Source organism: Protopterus annectens, chromosome 1.part1 (assembly GCF_019279795.1).
Source record: "Protopterus annectens isolate FY-2018-M chromosome 1.part1, PAN1.0, whole genome shotgun sequence".
Taxonomy (NCBI): Eukaryota; Metazoa; Chordata; order Ceratodontiformes; family Protopteridae; genus Protopterus; species Protopterus annectens.
This window is the reverse complement of record NC_056726.1, coordinates 1,825,907,519-1,825,934,707: the sequence shown is the minus strand read 5'-3', so window position 1 is coordinate 1,825,934,707 and position 27,189 is coordinate 1,825,907,519. Positions and strand designations below refer to the sequence as shown.

At 39.9% G+C, this 27,189-nt stretch overlaps 1 protein-coding gene across 1 annotated transcript in view; it reads left to right on the top strand.

Moving 5' to 3' along the window:
• CSF3R (colony stimulating factor 3 receptor) overlaps positions 1-27,189 on the top strand; it is a 556,874-nt gene that overhangs the window by 253,842 nt on the left and 275,843 nt on the right. Inside the window, exon 8 of the mRNA XM_044089705.1 lies at positions 6,496-6,578. Within this exon, the coding sequence (XP_043945640.1) occupies positions 6,496-6,578 (83 nt within the window). The remainder of the gene's footprint in view (positions 1-6,495; positions 6,579-27,189) is intronic.

Here is a 27,189-nt window from a genome sequence, read left to right as displayed (position 1 = left end):
TTACCTTATCATCTGATCAGTAAAAAAACAGTTCCCTATACTAATCTGGTATGTCCAAGGGTCAGTTTCAAGGCTACTCTCCAGTCCAGCTGGTGAATCTGGGAATTTTGAGGCAATGTTACAATTGCCTTATGTACACAGACAACCCTCTCCTCCTTCCAACAAACTCTAATACATGTGAGAGATGCAGTTATACAGCCAAACTGGAGGCAGAGCTCTCTCAACCCAAGACTGGCACAGTCAGTCAGTAGGAAAACGTAACCACCCACACCACAAATCCAGTCTCACACAGACCTATTGCATCTGCATACCCAACACATAAACACACAAAAATATACTTGGAGGCTCTAAATAAAAATCTGCCTAAACAGCAAAGACCTCCTAAGCAGATATCCAAGCAACAGCCACCCGTCAACAATACCCATGAATCACATATCTCACAAAATCAGTGTGCCTCACAACCACAGCCCTTAAGGCCAAACAACACACCAAATACACTTGTTATAGGGGACTCTATTGTCCGGCACACTGACGTCCCACTCACCGGACTGAATAAGGAGAAGGTCACTGTAAGCTGCCTGTTGGGTGCCAGGATCCACCACATAACGCAAGCACTCAGGTCACTCCAAAGCAAGTACAAGTATGACTCCATCATTGTCCATGCTGGTGTGAATGACCTGAGACGTACCTCCCTGGCCTACATGAAAAGAGACATAGAGGAGCTCTCTGACCATGTAGCCCAGGCTGGTATGACCCTGACCTTGAGTAGCATCCTGCCCTCACCAAGAATGATGCCACAGTATAAAGACAAAATGATCAGTTTCAACAACTGGCTAAAGTATTGGTGTCATTCAAAGGGGATCCAGTGTCTGTCAGCCTGGGATGACATGCTCGACAAGCCACGTTGCTTCGCTAGGGACGGCTTGCACCTGTCACCCTTAGGTTTTCGTATACTGGCCAAGGCTCTTGCCACCCCCTATAGTGCCTTTTTTAGGCAAGGCTCAAAGGACAAACCCACCTCCATAGACAACCCAAGGATAAAAAAACTAAAGGTAATGCTATTCAATGCCAGAAGTCTAAACCTCAAGATGCACGCACTCAAGGCTCTCCTCAGTATGGAGAAAATCGATGTCTGTGCAGTAACAGAAACCTGGTTCAAGGCTCCTGAGAGCACCCCAGCACTTCCAGGTTATAACTCATACCATGCGTTTTGGCCCCAAAACTCAGACCGAAGCACAAAAGGAGGTGGAGTATCTATATTCATCAAAGATACCTACGCCTCCAGGTTAGTGGCACTGAACAAAACATCGGAAACCATCCATGTGCAACTAACAGCGGGCAAAACTGCCTTTCAGTTTGTAGCCTGCTACAGAACACCCTCCCTATTACAGGAACCCCACTTGGCATTCCTGAGAACACTGGAGAATATGAAGGTCTCTCCAAACACTATGTTATTGGGTGACTTCAACTACCCAAACATTGACTGGGAAAACCTCTCAAGCCCAAACACCCTCACCCAATGGTTCCTTGAATTTATAAACTCTAACGCAATGGAACAACTGGTCACCACTCCCACAAGAGGGAACAACATATTGGACCTGGTCATCACCAACATGGGGACTCTATGTTCCACACCAGAGGTAAACCCCTCATTGGTAAGATCCGACCATAAACAAATTTCCCCGGACATCCATATCCCATCCCCAACCCCAGCCAAGGAAATCACTGTAAAGAATTTCTCAAAAGCCAGCTTTGCACTTCTCAAGACTGAGGTGGAATCCTTCAAAACCCCTGGGCCAGAGGATAATACAGCCTAATCCGCAGAATCCTTTACAAATGCATTCTATGAGCACCTGCAGGAATGCATGGATCGTGCTATCCCAAATAAAACCAAAACTCACTCCTCCAAAAACAGGAGACTGGTCTGGCGGACCCCGGCCACAAATAAGCTATACAACAGAAGGAGCAAGCTACTACATGACAGAGCAAAATCCCAAAAAGGGAAGGCAGCTCTGATCAGTATTAACAAGAAACTTCGATCCCTCATAAAATCATCAAAGGCCAGTTTCAAAAGAAAAATTGCCCTATACACTAAAGATAATCACAAGGCCTTCTTTAGTTGTGTCAGGAACATGGGCGGAAACTCCCAGATATGCTCTGAATTGTTGCATAACGGTACAAAATATACGGAACCTACAGACATAGCCAACATCCTGGCAGACAGATTCAGCACAAACTTCTCCCCCCCTTCCCCCCCCAAAGGAGCAAATGCCTATCCCATCTGAATGTAACCTCCCTGACATCACAGATGCACAGGTGAAAGCTTCCCTCTCCAAAGCAAAAAACACAGCATCTATGGGACCGGACAGTGTCCCAGGCTGTGTCTTACACGAGCTCCAAGAAGAACTGAACCCTCACATTAAGTCACTGCTCAAACTTAGCCTTACTACAGGATATGTACCCAAAGAATGGCGTACAGCTACACTGGTCCCACTCCACAAAGATGGTGCCACAACGGACCCCGGAAAATATCGCCCCATAAGCCTGACAAGTCTGGTCTGTAAACCTATGGAGCGTATTATCATGGAACTCATAAACAAAGAAATTGGGAGCCTCCAGACACTGGACCCTACACAATTCAGCTTTGTTAAGGGCAGATCTTGCTTCTTAAACCTAGCTGATTTCTTTGAAACAGTTACCAAAGCCATAGATGAGGGCAAGGTAGTCCACACAGCCTACCTGGACCTCGCAAAAGCCTTCAACACAATACCCCACTCAGGTATCATAAATAAGCTTACCAGCTTAAATATCAACCCCTATATCACAAGATGGGTTGCAAACTGGCTCAGAGATAGAACTCACATGGTCAGAATCGCAGGTGCCATGTCCGAATCCAAACCTGTTACAAGTGGCATCCCACAGGGCTCAGTTCTGGGACCTCTCTTGTTTGGTATATACTTCTCTGAGGTTCAGGCTAACACAGGGAGATTATGGCTGACAAAGTTCGCAGATGACTGCAAACTGGGGGCCATAATCGAATCTCCAGCTGACACAAGCATCCTCCAAAAGGGTCTCACAGAGACGGATGCTTGGTGCCAGAGCCACGGCCTCAAGCTAAATGCTAAAAAGTGCATAGTCATCCCCTTTGGGAAAAACAAGGTGCCCACAAATTACCACTTAGGTGTTAATCCATTAAGTATGGAAGAAGTAATTAGAGATTTGGGGACCAACGTAGATAGTAATCTCTCCTTTGATAATCACGTTGCCAAAGTGGTTAAAAAGACCTTCTATATAGCCCACCTTATCACGAAAGGGTTCGCATCTAGATCAAGAGAGGTCATTGTGCCCCTCTACTCATCACTCATCAGGCCCATAATTGAATACAGTGCCCCTTTTGGGATGTACCTTACCCGACACCTGCAGCAACTGGAGAGACCCCAAAAGTACCTCACCAAGAGGATCATGGGCTACAAACAGATGTCCTATGCAGCTCGACTAAAGAAATTCCAGCTCTACTCAGTTGCTTACCGCCTACTCAGAGGCGATCTATACCTGACGTATAAAGCCATGTCAAACCCAGAATTAATGGACATGCTCCAAATCAAAAAATCCAAGTCCCTTAGAGCTACACACTCCAGGGACCTAAACCTCAGCACAAAAATAAATAGGACATGCTGGAGGAACAGATTAATTTCCCAGAGGCTCCCCTCACTCTGGAATAGAATCCCAATTCATGTTAGACATAGCCCCTCGCTGACCTTCTTCAAGCGAAATTTGGATGCGTGGATGGGAAATCGCAAATTCACCCCTGGAATCTCCCCAGTGTCCCTGCTAGACAGAGGCACAGTAAACTAATCCCAAAAGTGTACCTTCTGTAACCTACTTTACAGAGGCACAGTAGGCTAATCTAATAGGGAGGCGGAAGCCAAATACACTCTGGCTAGGCTTATAAATGCCCTAGGGGAGATAGCCTAGTATCTACCTATGAACCTATGAACCTATTAGCTTCCTGAAGGCTGAGTTTCATGCATAAACAACCAAAACAGAACCAGATCAGGCAATGCTTTAAATGCTAAGCAGAAGTATCCTCTAAGTAACCTATTAAAATCAGAATATGACAGCTCTTAAAGCTTTTTGTTCAAGAAATGTTTTTAAAATAAATAGGTTGCACTATGTAATGAATCAATGCCTTTAAGAACAAAAAAATATATGCTATCGTGTTCGCCTGCATTGTGTGGTATTTAATGAGAGTATCTTGCAGCTGTCAGGAAAAAGAGTTTATTATCACAGCAGAGAAGAATTATCAAGAATTTAGGTAGAAAACAGCAGCAAAATTTAAAAAAAAAAATGATAAGCTGCACCAAAATAGAATTTTACTTCAAAGACAAATGGACAATACTCCAAACTCTGTAAAACACAGTTAGGAGTACAGTTGGAACATTATGTCTATTTTAGAGGCTATAGAGGAAAGGCCCTGAGCTAAGAAAAAGGGTTCAAATCAAAAATACACAGATGGCCAAGGTCCAGGTGGGAACATTATATGAGAAGAAAATTGACGGTCTTGGATTATACATATTTCAAACTAAGAAGAAAGAGTAAAGAATAAGGATCCACAACACCATTAGTGGGTGCGGCATAGAAACAGAAATGTAACAAAAAGAAAAGGTGGGGAAAAGGGCACAGTTTATAATTAGAAGAGATCTAGTTTGTGTTGGACCTTAGAAAGTATTACTTTGCAGAAAGGGTGGTAAGTTGGTAAAATTAGCTGACAAAATGGGGGATTCAGAGCAAAACAAATCAAATGTTCAAGACAGCTTTGAAAAATTTGCTAGGAAAGAGAGGAAGAAAGCGGGAATACTACAGGACATTATTTTAATTTTTTTTTTATTTATTTATTTGCAGCACATTTTTGTCTCCTCAGTTCTGCTGATTCCTGGCTCCTTTTAACCAACTTCTCACATACCTATCAATCTCTCAGTGCAAGAAATCTGGACAATTCCCTAAAAATGGGGGGACAAAGTCCCAAAAATAGGGACATTTTTTTATTTTAATATTGCTCTTTTAAGCTTAAAAAAGCTGACAAAGTAACAGAGTTTGCACTAGCATGACTTTTCAGAAGGGAATGAAGTCTGAAACTCAAATGTTAATCATTATTTTCTGACTTCAGCCCTCAATGATTTGCCAGAAACCAAAAAATGTATGAGGAACAGACCAAAAATATGAGGCAAAAATCTGGACAGTTGAGAGGTATGATCCCGCAATGTTCCTATGTTCCATCATTATTCATACATAACAATATGTCTGAATGACATTGTGCTTGTCATGGTGCAGGAGTGGGATGGAGCCATCATATTGTGGTTCGCAAAGGTTCTTTTGTCTGTTTGACTGAACACCTTCCAGTGTCCTGGCAAATATAGTCAATGAGGTATTGCTGATACGACCTACAGCCTTATACCTATTTTATAACTTGCTGATCCTTCCTGTTAGTGATACTTCATTTCCACCGGGGGCCATGACATCATGCACAATTACCTTGTTCTTGCACTGTCCACTGAGATAGGCAAGCATGACAAGTCTATATCAGAACATCGAAGTATTAAAACTTTGAATGTTCTGATATTGAACACTATTCAGTGAATGCTAAGAATAGCGAAGCTGCAGAACAGTGAATTCTTTCCTCGGGAAAAAATTTGGTTGGCCGTTTCTGTGGCTTCGCTATTCTTAGCGCTGTGGTGGAAAGTTACAGGTTGGGTTCAGGTAAGTGCGCGATTATTTGTACGTTAGGGTTAGGGGCTGGTTAAGTGAGTTAGGGTTAGGGCGCGGGTTAGGTGAGTGTGCGATAGTGACGGACTTTAGGGTTTGGGTTAAGGTAAGTGGGTAGATAGTAGTGTATGTCTAGCTTAGTGTAGCATTAGATGTAGGAATTTAAGTGTATGTGTGTGGTTGCTGTTTGTTTGATGTGCTTGTGTTGTGTGTATGTTTCGGAGCAGCGAATTCGCTGTTCTGAATGTTTGATATTTTCGATATTTTCATGTTTAGATGTTTTGGGGCCAATGAAGTAGCATTCGCTATTTTCATCTTTTGATAACGTGATATAAACACAGCATGACTCTCTTCATTCTTCTTCAATCCTTTGTCAGCTCCTCCAGCAACCAGTCCTCTACCTGAACGCAAGCCTTGCAGGTCACAGTGAAGATTTTATACCTCTCTGCCACAAAAACAACCATGTCAGCTGCAACAGCTGGGCAAACTAGACATAGCAAAAGACTTCCTGTGTGTGCTAACTACATTTATGCATGTATATATTCATATTTTCTTTATTTTAGTACATTAATTAAAATGCAAAGAGAAGAACAATAAGCTTTTTAACTGTAGTTTCTAGCTTGGACAATTAAATGAAAATGGAAGAAATGAATATCTGGTGATTATACAGAATGCAAGTATTCTGCACAGTGTATTAATGCTTTTATTACAAGTAAATCATTTATATTTTAGCTCCAACAGGAAAATTAAACACTTTTTGGAAAGAAACTGTCAACAAGCTAAAAGAAGAGAAGGAAATATGGCTGCTGTGGAAGGTAACATTTTGAGCAATTTTATACATTGTAGGGAACTCATCAATATCTCAGTATGCAAAACATTATAGTGTATATGCCATTTTTCATACTAATGATTGTTCCAGCTCCACCGCTAGTATTCATAGGATCATGGTATCATAGCAGATTACTAGACTATGGTCCCTAAGGCCTCTACAAGCCTAGTCATGTTATACCCTTGCTCCCTTATGGACCAAGATATATAGTCTATGTTTGTGTGCGAATCTAAGATCAGCACTGGCTGCCCATATCTAAGAGGGACATAGGTGAAACCCCCAGTGTAAATTTATGGTTTCCCATCCAAGTGTCCAGGTTATGCTTAAGTAGGGTCATTGAGGAGCTCTGTTTTACATGAGTTGGGAGTTTGTTCTAGAGGAATGGCAATCTCTGGGAGACATATCTGTCCTCCATCATGTTCTGTTAATGTCACAGGCTAGGTTAAGATCCCTAGACAGAGTGAATCTTGTCCCATTGGATTTGCGGATATGCAGCAGCTTCATCAGGGCAGGGCCTGAGCTGCTCTGTAGACCAGGCACAACTCACCTTTAAGCTGTCTGTACAATACTGAGTAAAGTGATAGGGCCTTCAGTCTGTCCTTTTAGGCGAAGTGTTGTAGGCCCAGAATTTTCTTGGTGAGAAAATTCTGAGGTCTCTCCAGTTGCTGCAGATGTCTGGAGAGGCACATATAGAAGCATTGTACTCTATTATTGGTCTGATGAGACCCAAGTACTGGGAAGTTATAACCATCTTAGCTTTGGATGCTATACCCTTTCTTATGAGGTGTGCAATGTAGAAGGCCCTCTTTACTACTGTGGATACCTGATGATCAAAATTAAGGCTGCTATCAACTTGCATTCCTAAATCTCTCACCACTGGGTTTGAACTTAGCGGGATATTATTAATAATATAATTAACAGATGTTTCTCCTTTGCCAAAGTGGATGGCAATGCTTTTTTTTGCGTTTAGTTTAAGTCCATGGCTTTGACACCAATAATTTGTCTGTAAGACCATTTGTAGTATGTTGTCATCTTTGGTTATTTTTTGATTGCACCCAGTTTGCAGTCATTAGTAAACTTGTTAAGCCATAGGCCATCTATTTTCACCTGGACTTCTGAAAAATAGATTCTAAACAGTAGGGGGCCTAGCACAGATCCCTGTGGAACGGTAACAGGTCTGCTAGTAGAGTTAGCATCCCCAATTCTGACTGTATGTGCTCTGTTTGTGAGCCAGTTGGCAACCCATCTAGTGATGTAAGGGTTAACCCCCAGTTTTTGAATTTCTCCAAGTCGTTTGGGTTTCTAATCCCATAATAGGAATGCACCCCCATTCCTAAGTCAAAGTAAGATTAAAGTTCATGAAATTAGTTTTGTTTCAGTCTTTGACATCAGTCATAAGTGCTCTCTGCATCACCCACAATGTGCCCAGTAATGACTCCTTCTGCAATATGTATGGAGTTACTAACATTGCTAAATATGACTGTAGATTTTTTTTTATAAGACCCATTGCTCCTACTACTATTGGAACTGTCTGGGTATCTTTCTTTCACAGTTTCTCATTTCTGCCTGCAAATCATGATATTTTATGACTTTGTGTCTCTCTGTGGGTTCAATCAGTAAGCCAGTTAGCAACCCATTGGGTGACGTAAGGATTAATGCCCAGCTTAGTAAGTTTATCTATGATTCCAGAGTGGGGGATAGTGTCAAAGGCCTTGGCAAGGTCTAGATAGGCTGTGTGGACCACCTTACCCTTATCCATGGCTCTGGAGACTGATTCAAAGAAGTCAATCAGGTTCAGGAGACAATATCGGCCCTTCATGAACCCAAACTGGGTGGGTCACGAACCCAAACATCAGAGCGACATAGTTAACAGAAGAGTGAGTTTGGATATGATGGATGAGGAGAGAGGGAATATGGGACTGAATTGAGATTATTAAGGATAGAAGGAGATGGAGTGAAGAAAAGGAGGGATTATAGTATTAACCTGGAGTAATGCAGTAGCAGAGCCATGAGTTTGACAAATGTGATTGCAAGGATTTTTTAAAATCTTGTGCGGATGCGATAGCTGTGAGCATAGCGGCAGTTTATTCCATTGTTTAGCTATTGAGTTAGAGTACAGGGATGTACCAGCAGCATTATTTTCTTTAGTTACCTTGAGGAGGAGTTTATTGTTTGAGCGAAGGTTTCTTGTACTGGAATATGGAGTTATCAGGCCTTGCAGGGAAGAGGTTTTGTTGGGGTGATATAGGATTTTATGTGACAGGATAAGCTGATTATATAGAAGTAGGTGCGGAAGTTCAAGCCAATTGAGGTGTTTGAGTACTATACAGTGGTGTGATCTATAAGAACTATTTGTAGTGAATTTACCAATTTTATTGTAGCACGCTGCTAGTTTGTTTAATTCCGTTTTTCTTATGTCGAGGATTGGGGAGGCATAAAGTATTGTAGATATGAGATGTGTATGTGCAAGCGTGGCCCTGGTGGAGTTTGTTAAGAACTGGTTATTTCTATATAGTGTACATAGTTTGTTATGCACTTTCTTTATAGTGAGAGAGATATGGATATCAAATTTCATCTTATGTCACTTGTAACCCCAAGAAGCTTAGTGTGAGTAACTGGAGATATGATAGTTTTGGTTTTGGATATGATGTTAAAGGAGAGGTTAGGGTTGGTTTGATGAGAAGGTTGGAAGATGATAAGTTTGGTTTTGCTTGGTTTGAGTATTTGCTGATGGTCAGTAAGCCAAGATTCTACAGAGAGAAAGGAAGTTTGAGTTTTCTGGTGTAGTTCCTGGAGGGAAGAGGAGGCAGAGACTAATGTGGAGTCATCAGCATACTGGATGACAGAGGAGTGGAGGGTAGAGATGTGCAGGTTGTTGGTAAATATAGTAAACAGCAAAGGACCAAGAATGGAGCCTTGTGGCACCCCTATTGTAACTGGGAGTAAAGATGACAATTCCTGGTGCCATTTGAGTGAATACTTGGAAGTTAATATGGCTAGTAGGTATAGCTGAGTTACATTGTGTCCAGTCAATGTTGAAGTCACCAAGTATAATGGTTTCTTTAGGGAGTGCCTCTGATGCCCAGTGGAGTAAGTTTTCTAGGGGGGTGGATATATTGTTACCTGGTGGGAAGTTTTCTAGTGTTAACTTTTAGGCTGGAAAGTAGAATTTCGGTGGTACCTAAGTTTGGAGTAGGAATGTCTAATGTTGTGATGTTTAGTTGGTCTTGAAATAATATCGCGATGTCACCACCCTTTGTTTTTATTCAGTCTTTGCATAGTACATTATAGCTGGGGTGGTGGTTTCACTATTGGAGATGGTAGGTTTTAGCCATGTTTCACTTAGAACTACTATGTCTAGTGAGTAGAGGAAAAGATCTGCATGGAGGTCATGGACATTGTTTGCAATACTTCTAATATTAATATTTAGTACTAGCAGACTGGTGCTGTTTTTGGGAAGGTAAGGTAGGTGATGGGGTGTATTTGTCCTAAGAAGCTTGATAGAAGGATTAGTAGGGCCAGGGTTTGGGTGTATGTCTCTGCTGAGTGTAAGTCTGGATGCAATGTGTATAATCAGTTTTACTATTTTGGAGAGGTACCTATTGTATAGTAAAGATGGTTTATTTGACTGTTTGCATGTTGGTGTTTGTAATATTATGTGGTGATAGGTATGTATGTTGATGAAAGCTGAGTATATGCAGTGTTTAAGTGAGTTAAATGTTGTAGTATGTGCTATAGTTGTGATGTGGTGAGGGGCAGATATTGGCTTAGTATGGTGATAGGAAGTAATGTGTCCAAGTGAGGTAAGAGTTAATAGTGTGAGGATGAGCATGTTGTACTTATGTTGCGTAGTTATGCCTTTAAGTATATAGTCCTTCTGCCATTAGTATATCACAACCAGCAACAAGGTGCATGACTGTTTCCTATTCTGTTTTACACAATCTACATTTGTCCATTTCTCCCACATGTTCAATGGACTATGTAAACCATCATGTATGTAGACCACTGTCGTGGTCCACCAATATTAACCATTCATCTTTTGGTTTGAAGTCACCTCTCCTTAACCATTCCTGAATTCAATCCTGATCAACATGAGATTCTTCCAGGAGTTTTCTATAGTTGCAATTATATTTATACATTTACCACATTTCTTGCCTTCTCATCTGATCCTTCACCTTATATTCTTTCTTTTGTTTTTTGACACATTCCATTGCTGCCTGATTTTTATCTACTTCTGGTTTGATTTCCATTCCTTTTTGACGCCGATATGCTTCTGCTAGACTAAGCAGGGAAGTCATCTTAGATTTATTCTCATGTTTCAAATCTTTTACTATATTTGGGTCTGGTGAAGTCAGCAAATATGTGTGCAGTCCCATGATTGCAGATCTATACATGTAATCAATTTCAAGGAGGCCCATACCTCCTTCAGAACGGGGAATATATAATCTTGGTATGCGCTGATTTTTATAAATCTTTTGATGAGCATGAAGCATCCTTCTTGTTTTCCTATCTAATCTATCCAACACCTTTTGGGGCCAGTCCATCACTCCAAAACTGTTAAGTTAGGACAGGAAGAGCAAATTGGTTTATAGCTTGAATTTTGTTCCTAGATGTCAATGCTGTTTTCAGGATTAAGTCTTCTAAAATATTCCTTACTAAGTTTTATTCACATTTGTTCATGTTTTATTGTTGAGCCTTCATGAATTCCCAAATATTTATACACTGCCATTTGCTTAAGTTCTTTTATATCACATAATTGTTCCATGATGTTTTCTCAGTGCTGCAGTTTACCTGCTTTAAAGGCTGCTTTTCCTCATTTATCAAGACCAAATGGCACTCTTATATCATCTGAAAAGTTTTGACTCCTTGCAGTTGTACTTTTATTTCCTCATCTGATGAGCTATACAGTTTTGCATCATCGACAAAGGGAAGATGAGAAGTCTTTACATTTTGTTGTTTTCTAGGAGCAAATTTATAGCCATGGCCTAATCTGTTAAGTAGACAGCATAATGGGTTAAGGGCAAGACAGAATAGCACCAGTGACATGGAGTCACCCTGGAATATCCCCCTTTGAAATGTTTATCCCTGGAAGAGTAATTTGTCCTTTATTATGGCTTAATTACAAAGTGGTCTGCCACTGTTTCATGGTCACTGTAATGTAATCGATCAGTGTAGGGTGTATCTTATACATTTTTAAGTACTCTTTTATCCATTAAGGTGTGATACAGTCAAATAATTTTTTTATAGTCACTCTATGCCATACTTATATTCTTCCCCTTTTTACAGTTCTCCATTATGACTTTATTTCTCAATGATGCCTGAGTGAGGGACTGTCAAAGGCCTTCGCTAGGTCATGACAGGCAGAGTGAATTGTTTTGCCTTCATGCAGAGCCTTGGTGACATTCTTGAAGACATTCACCAGGCTTAGCAGACAAGATCTGTCCTTAACAAAGTCAAACTGGGTCAGGTTAAGAGTTTAAAGGTAATCTATATCCTTGTTGATAAGATCCATGATGATTCTCTCCATGGCCTTGCAGATAAGGCTGGTTAGGCTTATGGGTCTATAGTTCCCAGGGTCAGTTGAGGGACTCCCTTATGCAAGGGGATTATGGTTGCTGTTTTCCACTCAGCTAGGACAAAGCCAGTGCTTCGACTGAGATTGAAGAGCATGCTCAGTGGCTCCACTAATTCCTGTTTTAGACCATTTAATAGCATCCTGGGATATTGTCCAGTCCCATAGAGGTCGTGTTTTTTGTCCTTGGAGAGTGTGGCTATGACCTGCTCTCTGGAGATACTAGGTAGAGGACTGGTGGCAGGTGTGTTATGGGGTATGACTGCTAGTGGAGAGGTTTGATGATGTCCTCAGGTTCAGTATAAGTGGTACCACCCACAGATACTTTGGCACAAAGCTGGGCCTTCCCTTTTAGATTTTGGGCATAGCTAAAGAATGTTTTTACCTTAGCTAGGGATGATAATTTAGTTTCATAATTAGCTTTAGAGGACTTTATAAGATGTCTAATCTGCTTGTTTATGCTTTGGAGGGAGTTCTTCCTTTATTTGGATCATTACCTCGTGTTTTGTGACAGCAGTTTATTTCTCTTGTTGTATAACCTTTTTATGCTGGATGTCCTCCAGGCTGGCTTATTTTTTCATGAGGATCTTGATTTGATCCATTCCAGTATGGCTGAGTGTGTACATTTATATAGGTGTTTAAACAGGACATTTGTGTACACCTCAATATAGGGGTCATTGCTGTCAGTGTTGGCAGGGGGTCTGACATCATTGATGCCATTACTCAGTAGGCTATAGTTTGCTTTGGATAATTTTTTTAACCTTTTTTCTGCAGAGGGTGGATCAGGTACAATCGCTACTTCATACAAGACTGATTTATGATTGGAATTTACTAGGGAAGGCCCCATACATGGGGTGATGCCGTGATCCTCCATGTTGGTGAGCACTATGTCAAGGATGTTAGAGCCCCCTGTGGGGTGCTGACTGTCTGCTCCAGAGCATTTGAGTTAATAAAGTCTAGGAACCTTTGAGCTAACATGTTAGTGCTCATATATGTTACCCAATTGATGGAAGGATAGTTAAAGTCACCCATGACCGGTGTAGTTGGCTATACTGAGAGTGACTCAAGTAGGTCCAGGTAGACTATGTGGTCTTAGTGGTTCCTGATGGGAGACCTATAGCTAACAATGACATGTGGGGGGGTCTTTCCTACAGTTAGTTGAACTTGGATTAACTCTATGGAGACATACTGTTTAACCAGTCTAAAGGTGTATATGTCTTTAATGAAGAAATTACACAACACCTCCAAGATACTGAATATAATTCTTATTGAAGTCAAAATCCTGTTTTAGTCCATAGGCACTAATTTTGTTATTTTTAACACATCACTGTATCATTTCCAATATGAAATTGAAATGACCAGTTCCTGTGTATAGGATGTCTTAGTTACAGTAATAGAAATGCTTCATAAAGTGTTTCTAAACAGGAAGCATTTTCTGTTCATTAACATAATGTAAAGGGTAATGTTTGATCATTTCTTGCTAGTATGAATGTTTAGCTACTGTCTGTCGAATACACATCTTAATAAAAAGGCAGTTTAAGGAAAGACATAAACTATGTGCAATACGGGTGTATCTGAAGCTCTTTCCTGCTTAAGCAGTACTGGTGTGTACAGAAATTAGCAGACCAAATATGTCAATTGATCCTTATGTGCTATTAGAATGTATGCTTTCATAACTGGGAATTGTACAATTCTTGAGTCTAAATGTGCATAGATTCATAGGTGTGTATTAGCTAATGACCTCAAGGGCCTTTATAAGGCTAGCCATGTATTCCAAATCTCTTACAAATACTGGTACCCATGATAAGTGTAAGCAAAGGCTTGGGAGATCAAACATTTACAGGCAAAGGCCTGGGAGATGACCCATTTACAGGCTGTCTGTGTCCATTAGAGACACAGGTGCCAAACCAGGGAAAATTTCCTGTTCTCTATCCAGTTGTCCATGTTACACTTTAATTGGGTTAGGGAGGAACTCTGCTTCGCATGGACGGGGAACCTATTCCAGAGCATGAGTAGTCTCTGGGATATACAACTGTTTCTCCAGCAGGTCCTGTTTATATCACAGGCAAGGCTTAAGTCTTTAGAGTGAGTAATTCTGGTGCTATTTATTTTACAGATATGCAGGACATCCATTAGGGTGGGCTCTGGCGATGCCTTGTATGCCAGACATAGATCGCCACTTAACAGCCTGTAGGAGATAGACTACAGGGATAGGGTTTTGGGGCTGTCTGCATTTTACTTATGCCCATATTCTTTTATTGCTCACACACTTCTTCTTACCAGACTGATTAATCTTAACTTCTCATCTGCTACTGTCTTGGTTCTCTAGCTATCTAACTAACAGAACACAATCAGTTAAATGGCACTCTGCACTCTCTCCCCTCTCCCTGTAGCAATGGGTGTTCCCCAAGTATCTATATTGGGACCTTTACTCTTTAATATTTTTACTAATTTGCTATACACCTCTTGTATCCAGTCACCCCTCATACAATATGTGGATAAGTCCACTTCCACTGTCATCGCTATCTCTGACTCTCTCTCTAGTCTCATCTCTTCCACACAGACCGCCTTTACTTCAGTGGAAAACTGGCTCACTAACAATCAATTAATCCTAAACCCTCCCAAAAAACAAACTCTCACTCTTTCTTCCTAAGACTCTTAATCATCTCACAACTACTTTCACTATACCCAAATAGTACCAGAAACTAGTGCCAAACTCCTAGGTGTCACTATTGACAATCAACTTAAATTTAGCCTGCACATCAATAATTGCATTAGGAAAACTTCCCAAAAATGTGGCCTTCTATACAGAACCAGAAAGTTCCTTACTGCCAAAGCTAAAGAAACCCTATCTCATACTTAGCTCTTACCCAGTCTACTATACGGTTCCCAAATACTCACAAATCCTAACTCCACTCTCGTAAGCGAACTTATCTCAACTTATAACAAGGTAGCTAGATTCTCTGTCTAGCACACTTATAAAACTCATCACTGCATTTCACTCAAGCACTTAGATTGGCTGGAATTACCTCACCTACTTCTCCTAACTCAACTCCAGATTATGCATTCTATACTATACAAACCAAACTATTGCTCTAATATAACCTCCCTCATAGCTCACTACTCACCAGCTAGGACCCTTTGAAGCTCTGACCAAGACCTGTTACTTATATAGAAATCTAGGACCAATATGGAATGTAACCTATACAGTTACCATCCTGCTATTGCATGGAACAAACTTCCCCTTCAAGTCAGGTAACAAACCCAATTAAAACAGTTTAAAGTAACTGCTAAGGAACATTTAAAAGCTCTACGGTCATACCTTTGCTCTCACCCTATTTAAATGTCTTCACATACCATAAACTCCCCACTATTCTCACTTTTGCCTCTACTGCATTATGTCTTATCTTCTGTAAATTAATGATGGCTGGTTTTACAGAACAAAATTGACTAATGTTTTTATATTATTATCATTTATTTTTCTAATGTGCTTGAAATTAACTTTTAGAATGTGTGTTATGTAAATCTTTCTTTTATTTGTACATTTGAATTTGTAAAATTCTTAATGCGCTGGATAATTTTTCTTTTTGTTTTGGAGCTTTTCTCCCCAGGCCTCCACTGAAAAAGGGCTATTCTTAGCTCAGTCAAACAATTCCTGGTCAACAAATGTAAAATAAATAAAATAAATAAATGAACCTCTGTGAATGGTCTAGTGATGGCTGTGTCCCTGGTTAGGTACATACCAAAAGCAGCATTGTACTCAATGATAGGTCTGATGAATGCTGAATACAGTGGAACAATGACCTCCTTGAACCTGGATACCATACCTTTCTTTATAAGATGCACAACATAGAATAATTTCCTCACTACTGTAGACACATGATAGTCAAAGGCTAGATTATTATCAATGTGTGTCCCCAAGTCCCTCACTACTGGGTTGACTCTTAGGGGTTACTTCCCAAAGGATACTATTATGATTTTCTTGGCATTTAGTTTTAGTCCATGGCTCTGATGCAAGTTATTTTCTCTGTGTTAGGCCTTCCTATAGAAAATTAGTGTCAGTGAGGGATTTTATGACAGCTCCTAATTTGCAGTTATCTGCAAATTTGGTCAGCCAGAGATCCTTGGCATTGACCTCGACTTCATAAAAGGAACTGTCAAAAAGCTGCAGTCCAAGGACTGATCCCTGAGGGACTCCACTTGTGACTGGCCTCTTTGCAGAGGTGGAATCACCAGTTCTGACTTCCTGGGTCCTGTCTGTGAGCCAACTACCAGGTGACATAAGTGTTTATACCTAACATCTTGTGTTCATCAACAATGCCCAAGTGGGGTTTTGTGTCAAATTCCTTGGCCAGATCAATGTAGGCAGTGCAAACCATTTTGCCCTCATCCATTGCTTTGGTGACCTTCTCAAAGAAGCCTACCAGGTTGAGTAGGTATGATCAGCTGTTGATGAAAACAAACTGTGTTAGGTCCAGTATTTGGAGGTTTCTTATGTGATTATTGATCATTTCCTTGGCTTTGCATATGAGACTAGTGAGACATGGATCTGTAGTTTCCAGGACATGGAGGAGCTCAAGTATATTGTCCTGTTTGGCTACACTTGAGGTATATTTATTTTAGATGTAAAATTGAGACACCTCCACCTTTAGTCCCTGTCTGTGGAATAACTGCTGTGGTGGCTTACTGGTAAATTGCTTTGACTATGGTGTGCAGGGTCCTGGATTCAAGACCTGCAAGGGCTGTTTATTCAGTACACACCAATGAACCTATAAGCAGAGCACCTCACTTGCCCTCTTCAAGAGAAATCTTGATGAGTGGATGGGAAATAGAAAATTCACCCTGGGGATCACTCCAGTGGTTCTACTCGACAGAGGCAGTAGGAACTAAGGTCGGGTGGCACGATGCCAGGGTAATCCTATGGGCTAGGCTTGTAAAGGCTCCAGGGCTATTAGCCTAGTACACACCTATGAACCTATAAATGTGTGGAAGGCATTATATCCTTGCACTGTCAGTGTGCTGGCTATGGCTTTATACCATTCTCTCATTGTACTGCCATGTATGTATGTTTCTATACTATACAGTAGTACTTCTGGCACCACTGCTTTGTACATCTTGCTTTTCAGCCTCTTTGGCATTCTTCTGTTATACTCTATCCCTGACACTCTATGCCAGTTGTCTGCAGCCCTTCCAACTGTAGCTTTGACCTCCTCATTCAGACTTTCCATCTCCTCAACCACCACTCCAAGATACATGAAGCTTTTAACCTGCCACTATTTTCCCTTGTATCTCAATTCTTGGCTTCTATTGATTTCCCACATTTGGTGTCATTACAACAGTCTCATCTGTACTCAGTTTCATCCCATATGCCTTCAGCTTTGCATTCCATTCTCCTATTTTTTGCTGATGTTCTTGCTCAGAGTCTTTAATGATGCATTATCTGCATATAGCAACTCTGTTGACATCCCCTCTCCAACCTGTTTGCTAGTATAGTCCATCATCAGTGTGAACAGCACTGGGCTCAGAGCTGAACCCTGATGGAGATGTGGGAGGAACCCCATAGACATAGGGAGAACATGCAAGATCAATACAGTCATTCGCAGTTGGTCAAAATCAGACCTTGAATCTTGTAAATGCAAGACAAAGACCTAACCATTATGCCAGCTGATCTCTGTAACCAAGAGCCAACTTGTGGAAAGCCTTTATATACAGTTTCTGTACAGTGTAAAGTGGTCTAAGTAGGGATGTAGCATTTGTGCCTGACTTGTAAGGTGGGAATTGCTTACAACTTGCTGTGAGGAGATGACCAACAGTAAGGAAGAAATTAAAACAATACATTACAGACAATGGTGACAGACAGGAAAGGCCCTAAGAAGAACATAAACTTATTTACACTTAGTAGCAGTGGAATTTCAAACCTCTTAACACTTCAGAATTTCCTATCTGGCCATCTTTTATCTGAGCTATATTTTATTGAAAAATATAGGTACAAAACATGCTACTGAATATTTTAAATATCTTGAAAACTGCAACAATTACAAATAAGGTATAATCATGAAATTTGTTGAGTATATGGTTCTCTTCACAACAGTATTAACCTGACATCCTGATATGAACCTAATTTAACACTGATCAATAAATCACATAGGAATTAATTTTCATTACTAAAATGACATCAATTATTTACTGTCTCTATAACCATAATAAGTAGTCTTGTGTAATTACTAGGACTTCTGTTCATGCAAATATGATCTTCAGTTTGCTGCAAAGCAGATTTAATTGTGTTGCCTTGTGCTGGATCCAGCCCTAGTGTACACATGTTCAGGAACTGGACTGATACATCTGCTGTCCCACTGTTCATTTTAGACAGTTGGGGGGGGAGCTGGTAGTTAATAATTAATAATTAATAGTTCATAATTAATAATTGTAATCTTCACAGCATACATTTTATTTTCATAGGTCTTGTGAGGAGGCAGGAGACTATTGGTTTCACATTGCTGACTACTTTGTCTTGTATTTTAATTTGTGGGGTAATTAACTTTCAGACTGTTTCCTCTATGTTATTTGGGGTTAGGATAAGTGTTCTGTATTTGTATCCCCAGTTAGGATTCTAATGGGGGAGTGCCTTTTCAACTTGTACCTCCCAGATGCACAAGTGAAAGAGACCATGCATTTCAGAATGTCTACAGTCCGTTCTTCTGATGAACTGGAGTGTGAGAAATTATCAGTTTTCATCTATGGTGCTTTTTTGGGGATGGGGTTATTCATTTATTCATTTATTTATTTATTTATTATTTACTTGCTTATTTTTTTTAATTGAATTTTGATTACCAAGAAAGTCCAACTGGGTAGTTGCCCATTTTTAGTGGAGGCCCATGGAGAAAAGCTCCAAATTATTACAAAACATTTTAAGAACAATAATTTTACAATCTTCAAAAATAAAACAAAAACATCTGCAGTTTAAATAATTAAAACAAATTAGACATAATACAAAAAACATTGGCTAAAAATCTCTACAAGTCATATGACAATCATTTAATATGCATAGAAATTTTAGACAGTTTGTAGAGAAATTAAAGGTAAGCTAGTCTAATACAAACTGGAATTACAATATAAAGTGAGGGAAAAACAGGCTTATGGTGTATTTAGAGAGAAAGTCAGGGAAGATAATTTGACAGAAGTAAGGAAGTAAGTGAAGAAGGGAGAGTAAGGAGGTATAAGGAATGAAATGGTACTTGTTCACATTTAGGAATATAGTTTATCCTAGTTTTGAATAAGAACAAAGCCAAATTTTAGATAGGAAGTCTTTCAGAAAGATAATAAGGAGTTCCAGGCCTTAGCAACCTTGTAAGAGTACAGACAATGCCAAGCAGATTTGATAGGTTTGTAGATAGACAAGAGTTTTTGGTCACTGGATTGCAATGACAGTAATGGGTTAATTACAGCCCCCAAGTGTGCATTTTTTGGACTGCTTGTTGGGGTGGAGGATTCCATTTTCCAAATGTGTTCCTGGCTTTGTTTTCATTTTTTTTTTTTGGGAGGGTTAAAAATCCAGTGGCAGGTATATGGAATGTGGAGTAATATATCTGCAACATGTTGTTCCGGGCCTGGTGTTGGGGACCAATACTGATATGTATGTGTACCACTCTACATGGGGGCCATGCTAGGAGTTATTACTGACAGTCTCACAAATGGCTTGCTATAGGTCTTAACCTAGTGGTGTACACATGCAAAGGACAGGTAGCTCACACTAGTGGAATATGGCCATGTAGCTAGAATACCTCTTTTGTGATTGAAAGCATGTATCATGGACATGGTAGGTGATATAAAAAGGCATTTAGGTATATTGACAATGCATGTAAAAATGCAGCACTAAGGAGTACAGACAGGGTATGGGGGACCACAGATATAGCCAATCACATTTGTGGTAGAGGCCAAACACATGATGTTGTGGGCCTATGATACACACGTCATGCGTCATGCTATATATATCAGATCTGACTGTAACAGCATGTTTTACATGTACATGCTGTTCTTTAGTTTACATAGGCACAGCCATGATCAGATACTAACTAATGCCACATGTCTGACACTTTTACAAGTGACCTGTACCTCTTTGTGAGTCAAGTATGGCACACTCCATGGTAACTGTGATGCCCCTGCACTGGCCCAGTAATCAAGAAGCCTCAATCCTCACCACTGGCAACAGTGGGGAACATACACACTCGGAGGATAACAGGTACACATACAGTAAAGTGCAATTTCCCTTAAGAGTGCATAGAGGCCACAGTCAGTCTGGGGCTCTTTTCTCCCTCTTTCTCCAGATCCCCAATAAGACTCCCCACTGGCACAGCTATAGGGTGGAGATCTCAGCTGAGTGGCTAAGCCAAACCCTCCAGCACCCTCTCTGTCCAACCAATGCATCGTGTCCCTGCCAAAATAGCTGACACACACACACACACACACACACACACACACACACACACACACACACACACACACACACACACACATAGACTTTGAGGTCTGATTTATATACAAACACACACACGCACACCTGGGAAAGGCTGGCACAGTTTCAATAGCTATGGCCTTTTCTGCCCAAACTCTAAGGTAGTTCTGACTGCCATCAGTCAACTCTTTATCAGCTACTTTAAGGCCCTAAACAAAGGGTGTCTAATCCTACTGTGTAATGTTACTATTAATCCAAATGGTAGATTGAACAAGACTAAGGCTATTAAGGAGTGGCCTGTACAGTGTCACCAAATAGATATGCAAGTACGCTAAGAGATTAAATATGTCTCACAAATATCAGCTACAGAGATAGGTTTAAATATATTTAATAATAAATAATAAAAGAACAAGACAATACTCAGTTAATCAACACAGTAACTTCAGAGTTCAAAATCACAGGAAATATTTACAACATTGCAGGACAGTCTCAAATAAATACAGAAAACATGTAAGCTATACTTCACTATATTCCTAACTGTATCTAAGAGAAATTACTGCACCATAGTTACTTACTTACAGCAAGTCAAATGCAGATGGTGAGTGGATGTTTCCAGCTGATGTTGCTAGGTCAAAGACAAAATATGAAATGCACAGTCTCTCTCTGAGAGACTTCTTAAATTAATATCTCAAATATTGCTGCTGGTAAACTTGCAGCATGACATCACTTTTTGTCACCTGTCTTCAGTTCCCAGGCTAAACCCCCATTGTTGCACTTGACATCTCCCTGTGAAACATGCATATCTCTCAGATGTTTGCAGATACTGAAAGTCATAAAACAATAACACACTTCTACATCTCAAACCTAGTAATTACTTCTCTTTCAAGACAAAACAGAAAATGTCAAGCTCTAGACATTGTGTCTGCTACTGCACTGAAACTGAGAGAACATTTCTTTTGTTACGGGGTTATAAAACTGTTTAATTTCAACTATTTTCTCTGAACTTTTTTCAAGTTAAACTCCTGTGTTCCAGTTTCCATTAAACATATACATCTAAACAGTCACAATAGTGCAGGTACCTTCCTGTTCTTTTCCAATAGGGCATGCTGTGGTTACATTTTAGCTAAGTACTTTACACAAACTTCTGTATAAATCATATCAATATTCATAAATAACATAGAATTATTTACAAAATTCCAGAAAACTGGGCTGGCAGTGTGATAGTAACTATGGACTTTGCAGGGGGTGCTATGATGTTGAGGCAAAGGATATAGCATTCCAACTGTTTAACATGTCTGTCTTTATATTTATGGGGCAGCATGCCTAAGAAGGAGAGAAAGAGACAGGAGAAGTTATCCCATGTATAGAATAACATCATGGAATAGGTCCTTCTTGAACATAGTCATCAGATACCCCTTGTAGATAAGAGTGATCATGGCTTTCTCCAGTGTGTCTAGAAAGACCTTGCAGCAGAGGTCCTTCGTGTTGGTGGCCATAACCATCCCAACATGATGTGTCATACCTATAAGAAGGCAACCTGCCTTGCAGTGGAGCAGGAGGGGAACAGGTGTGGGTCCTCTGGGATAGTCATATCTAACTAGCATGGAGTAGTTCCTGGCATCTGTGCCTGGGGGGTATGCCTGCTCTCTCACATCCAGTGGAGAATTTGACATTGGTACAGGACTTCATTGAGCATCATGGGTGTCAGTGGGTAATGCTCCAGGGGGGATATTTCTTTATACAAATATAATGCAGTGCAACCTTACAAAGGCAAAAATACAGCTACAATGAATGCGTTAATTTTATTCTTACAGGCATGTTGGGATTTCAGCTACAGCATCAGCCTACACAAGACATGTAGCCTATTCATTTTGCATGTCACTATGTTTCATAGCTGTAGCATCAATGATCTTAGAGAAACACTAATTATCTCTGATACAATTTTGTGTGTCTAGTTTCACAGGTATTTCAGAGTATTGATGCTCTACTGTTTATGTCTGCATGCCTGATGGGGAAACGTCTAAGCCAATTTGAGCCCACACATGAAGCCTGCTGCAGCCAGGCACAGTCTGATGCCTTGATGGCACTATTAGCCATGGGTAACATGGTGGGCACATCACCTCCCACTTCAGTAAATTCTGCTCCATTGCCTATGCAACCAAACCCTCTGTCTCTGGACACCACAGTTTGGCAGAACATGGCTGACACATCAACCCATGGTGCACAATCTTCCCTGACAGCCCATATATCAGTGAGTGCTGGCAGCTGTTTTGAGCATTGAGAGTAATGTTGGGGTCAGCATACCAGTGACTGTCAATGCCATTGTCCGAAGTGAGCTGAGTGTCTCTCTGGTCAAAACACACACATCATACACATGCAGACTGATGCCACCATGGCCACTGCAGAGCTGAATGGTGTTGTACATAGTCTATGTGATGACCTCAGAGAGGGATCACCCATTTATGCAGCATTTTTGAAGGCACCATGGAAAGTCTGTATCCTCAAGGTGCCCTTGTACATCCACACACCATAGGCATCACCATTGTTATGGCCAATCTCATTCCACTTCTGGTGGACTGGTGAATTGGGGAATCATTGGGAGTCTGTCTAGGTCTTGTAGCACCACCTCTTACATACCTACTACTAGTGCTAATGGGCCTGCAGCACACCAAGGACACAGATGTAGATGGGGTGCAGGTACTGAACCTTATCACCACACATCCTGCCATTCATGCCATCAAAACTCACCATCCTTTGTGCCAGCTGTGGACTGTGGCAATGACACTTCTCAGAGAGATTGCCACCATGGATAGGGCAGAACAGTCAATGAACTCACCTTCTGAGGGTGACTAGGACTTATCCATGAGACAAATTAACAGCATAGTGTGTTCTGCAGGAACTATGTCCACACATGCACACACACACACACACACACATACACACATCTTTATCAATCACTTCTGCACAAGATCACCACACTGGAAACATCTTTCTCTCCCATAACAGTATTCTCAGTTCATCACACTCGACAGGCATGACATACACATAATCACTAACATCAGGAGCGCCCCCACAATGTCCATTACTAACACTTATCACTGTGGCATAGGATGACAGCTGTGTTCTCAATACTTTGTTATCACAGTAGCCTATATCTGATGCACAGTGTGTTCAGTACATGAATGGTATAGCATAGTCTGGTATTCATTTTGAAAGCATCTTTCTTAATCTTTATCTAATCAGGCCCATAGCTATGAACCATATGCTGCATTTATTTTAAAGAAGAAGCATCCTTATCAAATTATCACATATGTCACAGGCAATCATACATTTATATAAATGAAAACAAACCATATTGACATAATTTTAGTTGCAAACATTATACATTATTTATAATCTCTCACTAGCAGTCAAGCATTACATAGCTCATTCAAATCCTGGCGTTTTTTTTAACCTCATTTATCCTCTGCATGCATTGTTCCCATAGTTCCCATGTTTTCTATGTAATTTGCTCCTGCCCTTTCCTAAAGATCATATTCCCAGTTGTTTTATCTCTATTACTATGTTCACTGCTTTGAACAGAGTTGGTTTAGACTTTGATTTCCATTTTCTGTTTTTGGTAGCTACCATAATTACACACAGCAAAGTCTTGCAATGTCTAAGCAATTCCAATTCTGTATCATAGCTCAAAAATAATTAGCATGGTTATACCAATTTGTTTACCCATTATTTCTGATACAGTATCCAGGGAATTTTTAATATGTTCCCAATTATCTTTTTCTTCCCCATCACACCTTTGTTACCTACCCAAGAAAAATTCTTTGGAGTCTACTTGGGGTATAAAAATACCTATGTAAATACTGCCAAGCAAATATTCTAAATCTTCTAGACGTTGTTACATATTTGAGAGACCTACATATATCCCCCAGTGTTTCTTTGTAAATTACTTGTCCAATCTCTCTTCCCAATCTTTTCTAACCTCCTCTGATTGATTCTTATACTTATTATGCAATACTTTATCTGCTCATTTTTAACAGCAGCTTCTGTTCTGGATTCTACTAAAACTTTACTAGTGCTGGTCTTTTCTTAGGATCCCCCTATTTCTTTCTTTTTACCTATGCTCTGATATCAATCCTTGATAGAGAAGGCAATCTCCAGCCTGCAGTCCAAATACATTCTTGTCCTCTTCCAATTCTGTTACCTTTCCGTCTCTAATTATTTGCTCCCAGTACCTTGGTTCTTTTACCAGTATTTTCCAATAAATTCCAGACCCCTCTTGCCTATTGTCTGTATCTCTAACTTCACTCATCCCTATCAGCACAATCTCCTTTCTCCATTCCCGTGTTGACTTAGTTCTTAGAATACTTTCTTCTACTTTATGAATATAATATTCTGTATGGTTATTGTTATTCTCCTTATGGATCTGCATTCAAAATCTGAGTCTCTCCTTGTTTCTTGAGCTCCCCACCACCATTTTGTCATAATCTCTTTCTACTTTGAGTTATAACTTTCATGCTTTTGCTATGTATAGGAGCCTTAACTGTGTAGTTCTGAAATACCCCTTCAAATTGGTTAATACCAAATTGCCTTGTTCTGTTGGAAGAATGACTTGACTCTCACCATCTTCCTCTCCCAGATAAAATCCTTCATGTATTTATTAATTGCTATCCACAACTTCTCCTTTGGTTGATAAAAATATACCTGACCTATGTATAAAACTAAATGGACTAAACATATTTTTACTGCTTATATCTTGCTATTCATATCCATAAAACAGCTTCCAATTTTTTGTATTATCATTTTAGTCTCTTCCAACATATCCTTAGCTGCCATACCAGAATCATTTTTAATCCATACCCTTAAGTACTTCATTTTATCATGTCCCCATAAATATGGACATTGCTGAACCAATTCTTGTGTGGGTACAGAGTCTACAGCTATTGCATTTGTTTTAGCTTCATTAATTTTGTATCTCAAAAAGACTTGAAGTTGTCTCAAAATGTTCCACAACACTGAAATATCCTTTTCCTGTTTCATCAAGTATAAAATAATATCACCTGCAAATAGAGCCAGATTGTCTTGACTACCACACCATGTATATCTTTGAATTACTGAGTCCCTTATTTTATTTGCCAATGGCTCAAAATATAATGCAAATAACAAATGAGAAAGATGACACCCCTGACTGGTTCCTCTGCTTAAACAGAAATTATCAGGGTAGAACTCATCCACTTTAATTTTCTCATCCTATCCCCCATATATCCTCCTAATTAACCTTATCATTTTACCAGGGAATGCAAATGCTTCAATTGGCCTGCTCATAAACTGCCAGCCTACTCTGTCAAAAGGTTTTTCTGCATCAAGTCCACCAATAACAGTGGTATTTTTTTATATTCTGCTTCCCTCTGGATTATCATTGTTCTGTTAATATTGTCAAATGTTTGCTTCCCCTCCACAAAATCACATTGATCCATATGTATCAATTTTGGAATCACCTTTACCATTCTTTTATCTGTTACAGATACAAACCCTTTATAATCAAGGTTTAGGATTGAAATGGACCAATATGAAGCTGGATCTGATGGGTCTTTACCCTCGTTAGACATTACAGCCACCACCACTTTCTTCTAGGATGTTGTTGCTTCTCCTCCTGTTAAAACGCTGTTAACAAAACCTTCCAGATCTTTATCAGTTTTGTCCTTTCTATCTTCCAACTTCCACAAGAATACCATCTATTCCTGGGGACATTTCTGTAGATTTGTTATACATCACCATTCTTATCTCATATCCTCCTATCCTAACTGTTAGTAATTAAGCCTCATCTACCTCTAACCTTGGTATATTTAATTCTTCCATTAACATTTCAATTTGTACTTTTTCTTTATTTCCACATTTCTCTGCTTTAAACAAATTTTCATAAAATTTCAAAAATATTTCTAGTACATCTGCAGGATCTCTTGTTATCTTCCTTGTTATAGGCTCCCCTAAGCTTGGCAATAACCCTTTCTACTTTCTGTTGCCTGAACCATTGTGCTAAAAGTTTTTGTGCTTTAAAGTTATTATCAAAAAAGTTGCATAACAGCAATCTTTCTAAACTCATGCATATTATCAAGGTACTCCCTTATTTTCTGTTTAGTATTCTGCAGTTGCTCCTCTTCTTGTTCTGTGGGATTCCCACTATTTTGCAATACTTTAACATCTGCCGGTCCATCTAAATAATTTTTGTTACTTCTTAACCACATTTCTCTTTCTTTTATTCCCACCCAGTGTTTTAAACTCCACTTTAATTTTATCTCACTCCCTAGCTATAATTTCAGAAGAAATTTCTATCTTCTCTACTAACTGCTGAATAATTTTCCACTACGCATTCCTTAAATTCCTCTCTTTTCAACAGATAGGTGGGAAAGTGCCAGTGTTTCAACTTCATTACCCTGCATTTTTATTTTAGTTATTATTAGCATGCGATCTGAAATAGTTATTGGATGGGTATTAAAATGTTGAATTAAATGCAAATGTTCCCATGAAATACAATTTTTGTCAAGCTTAGTCCACTTTTTGTACCTTAGGAAATAA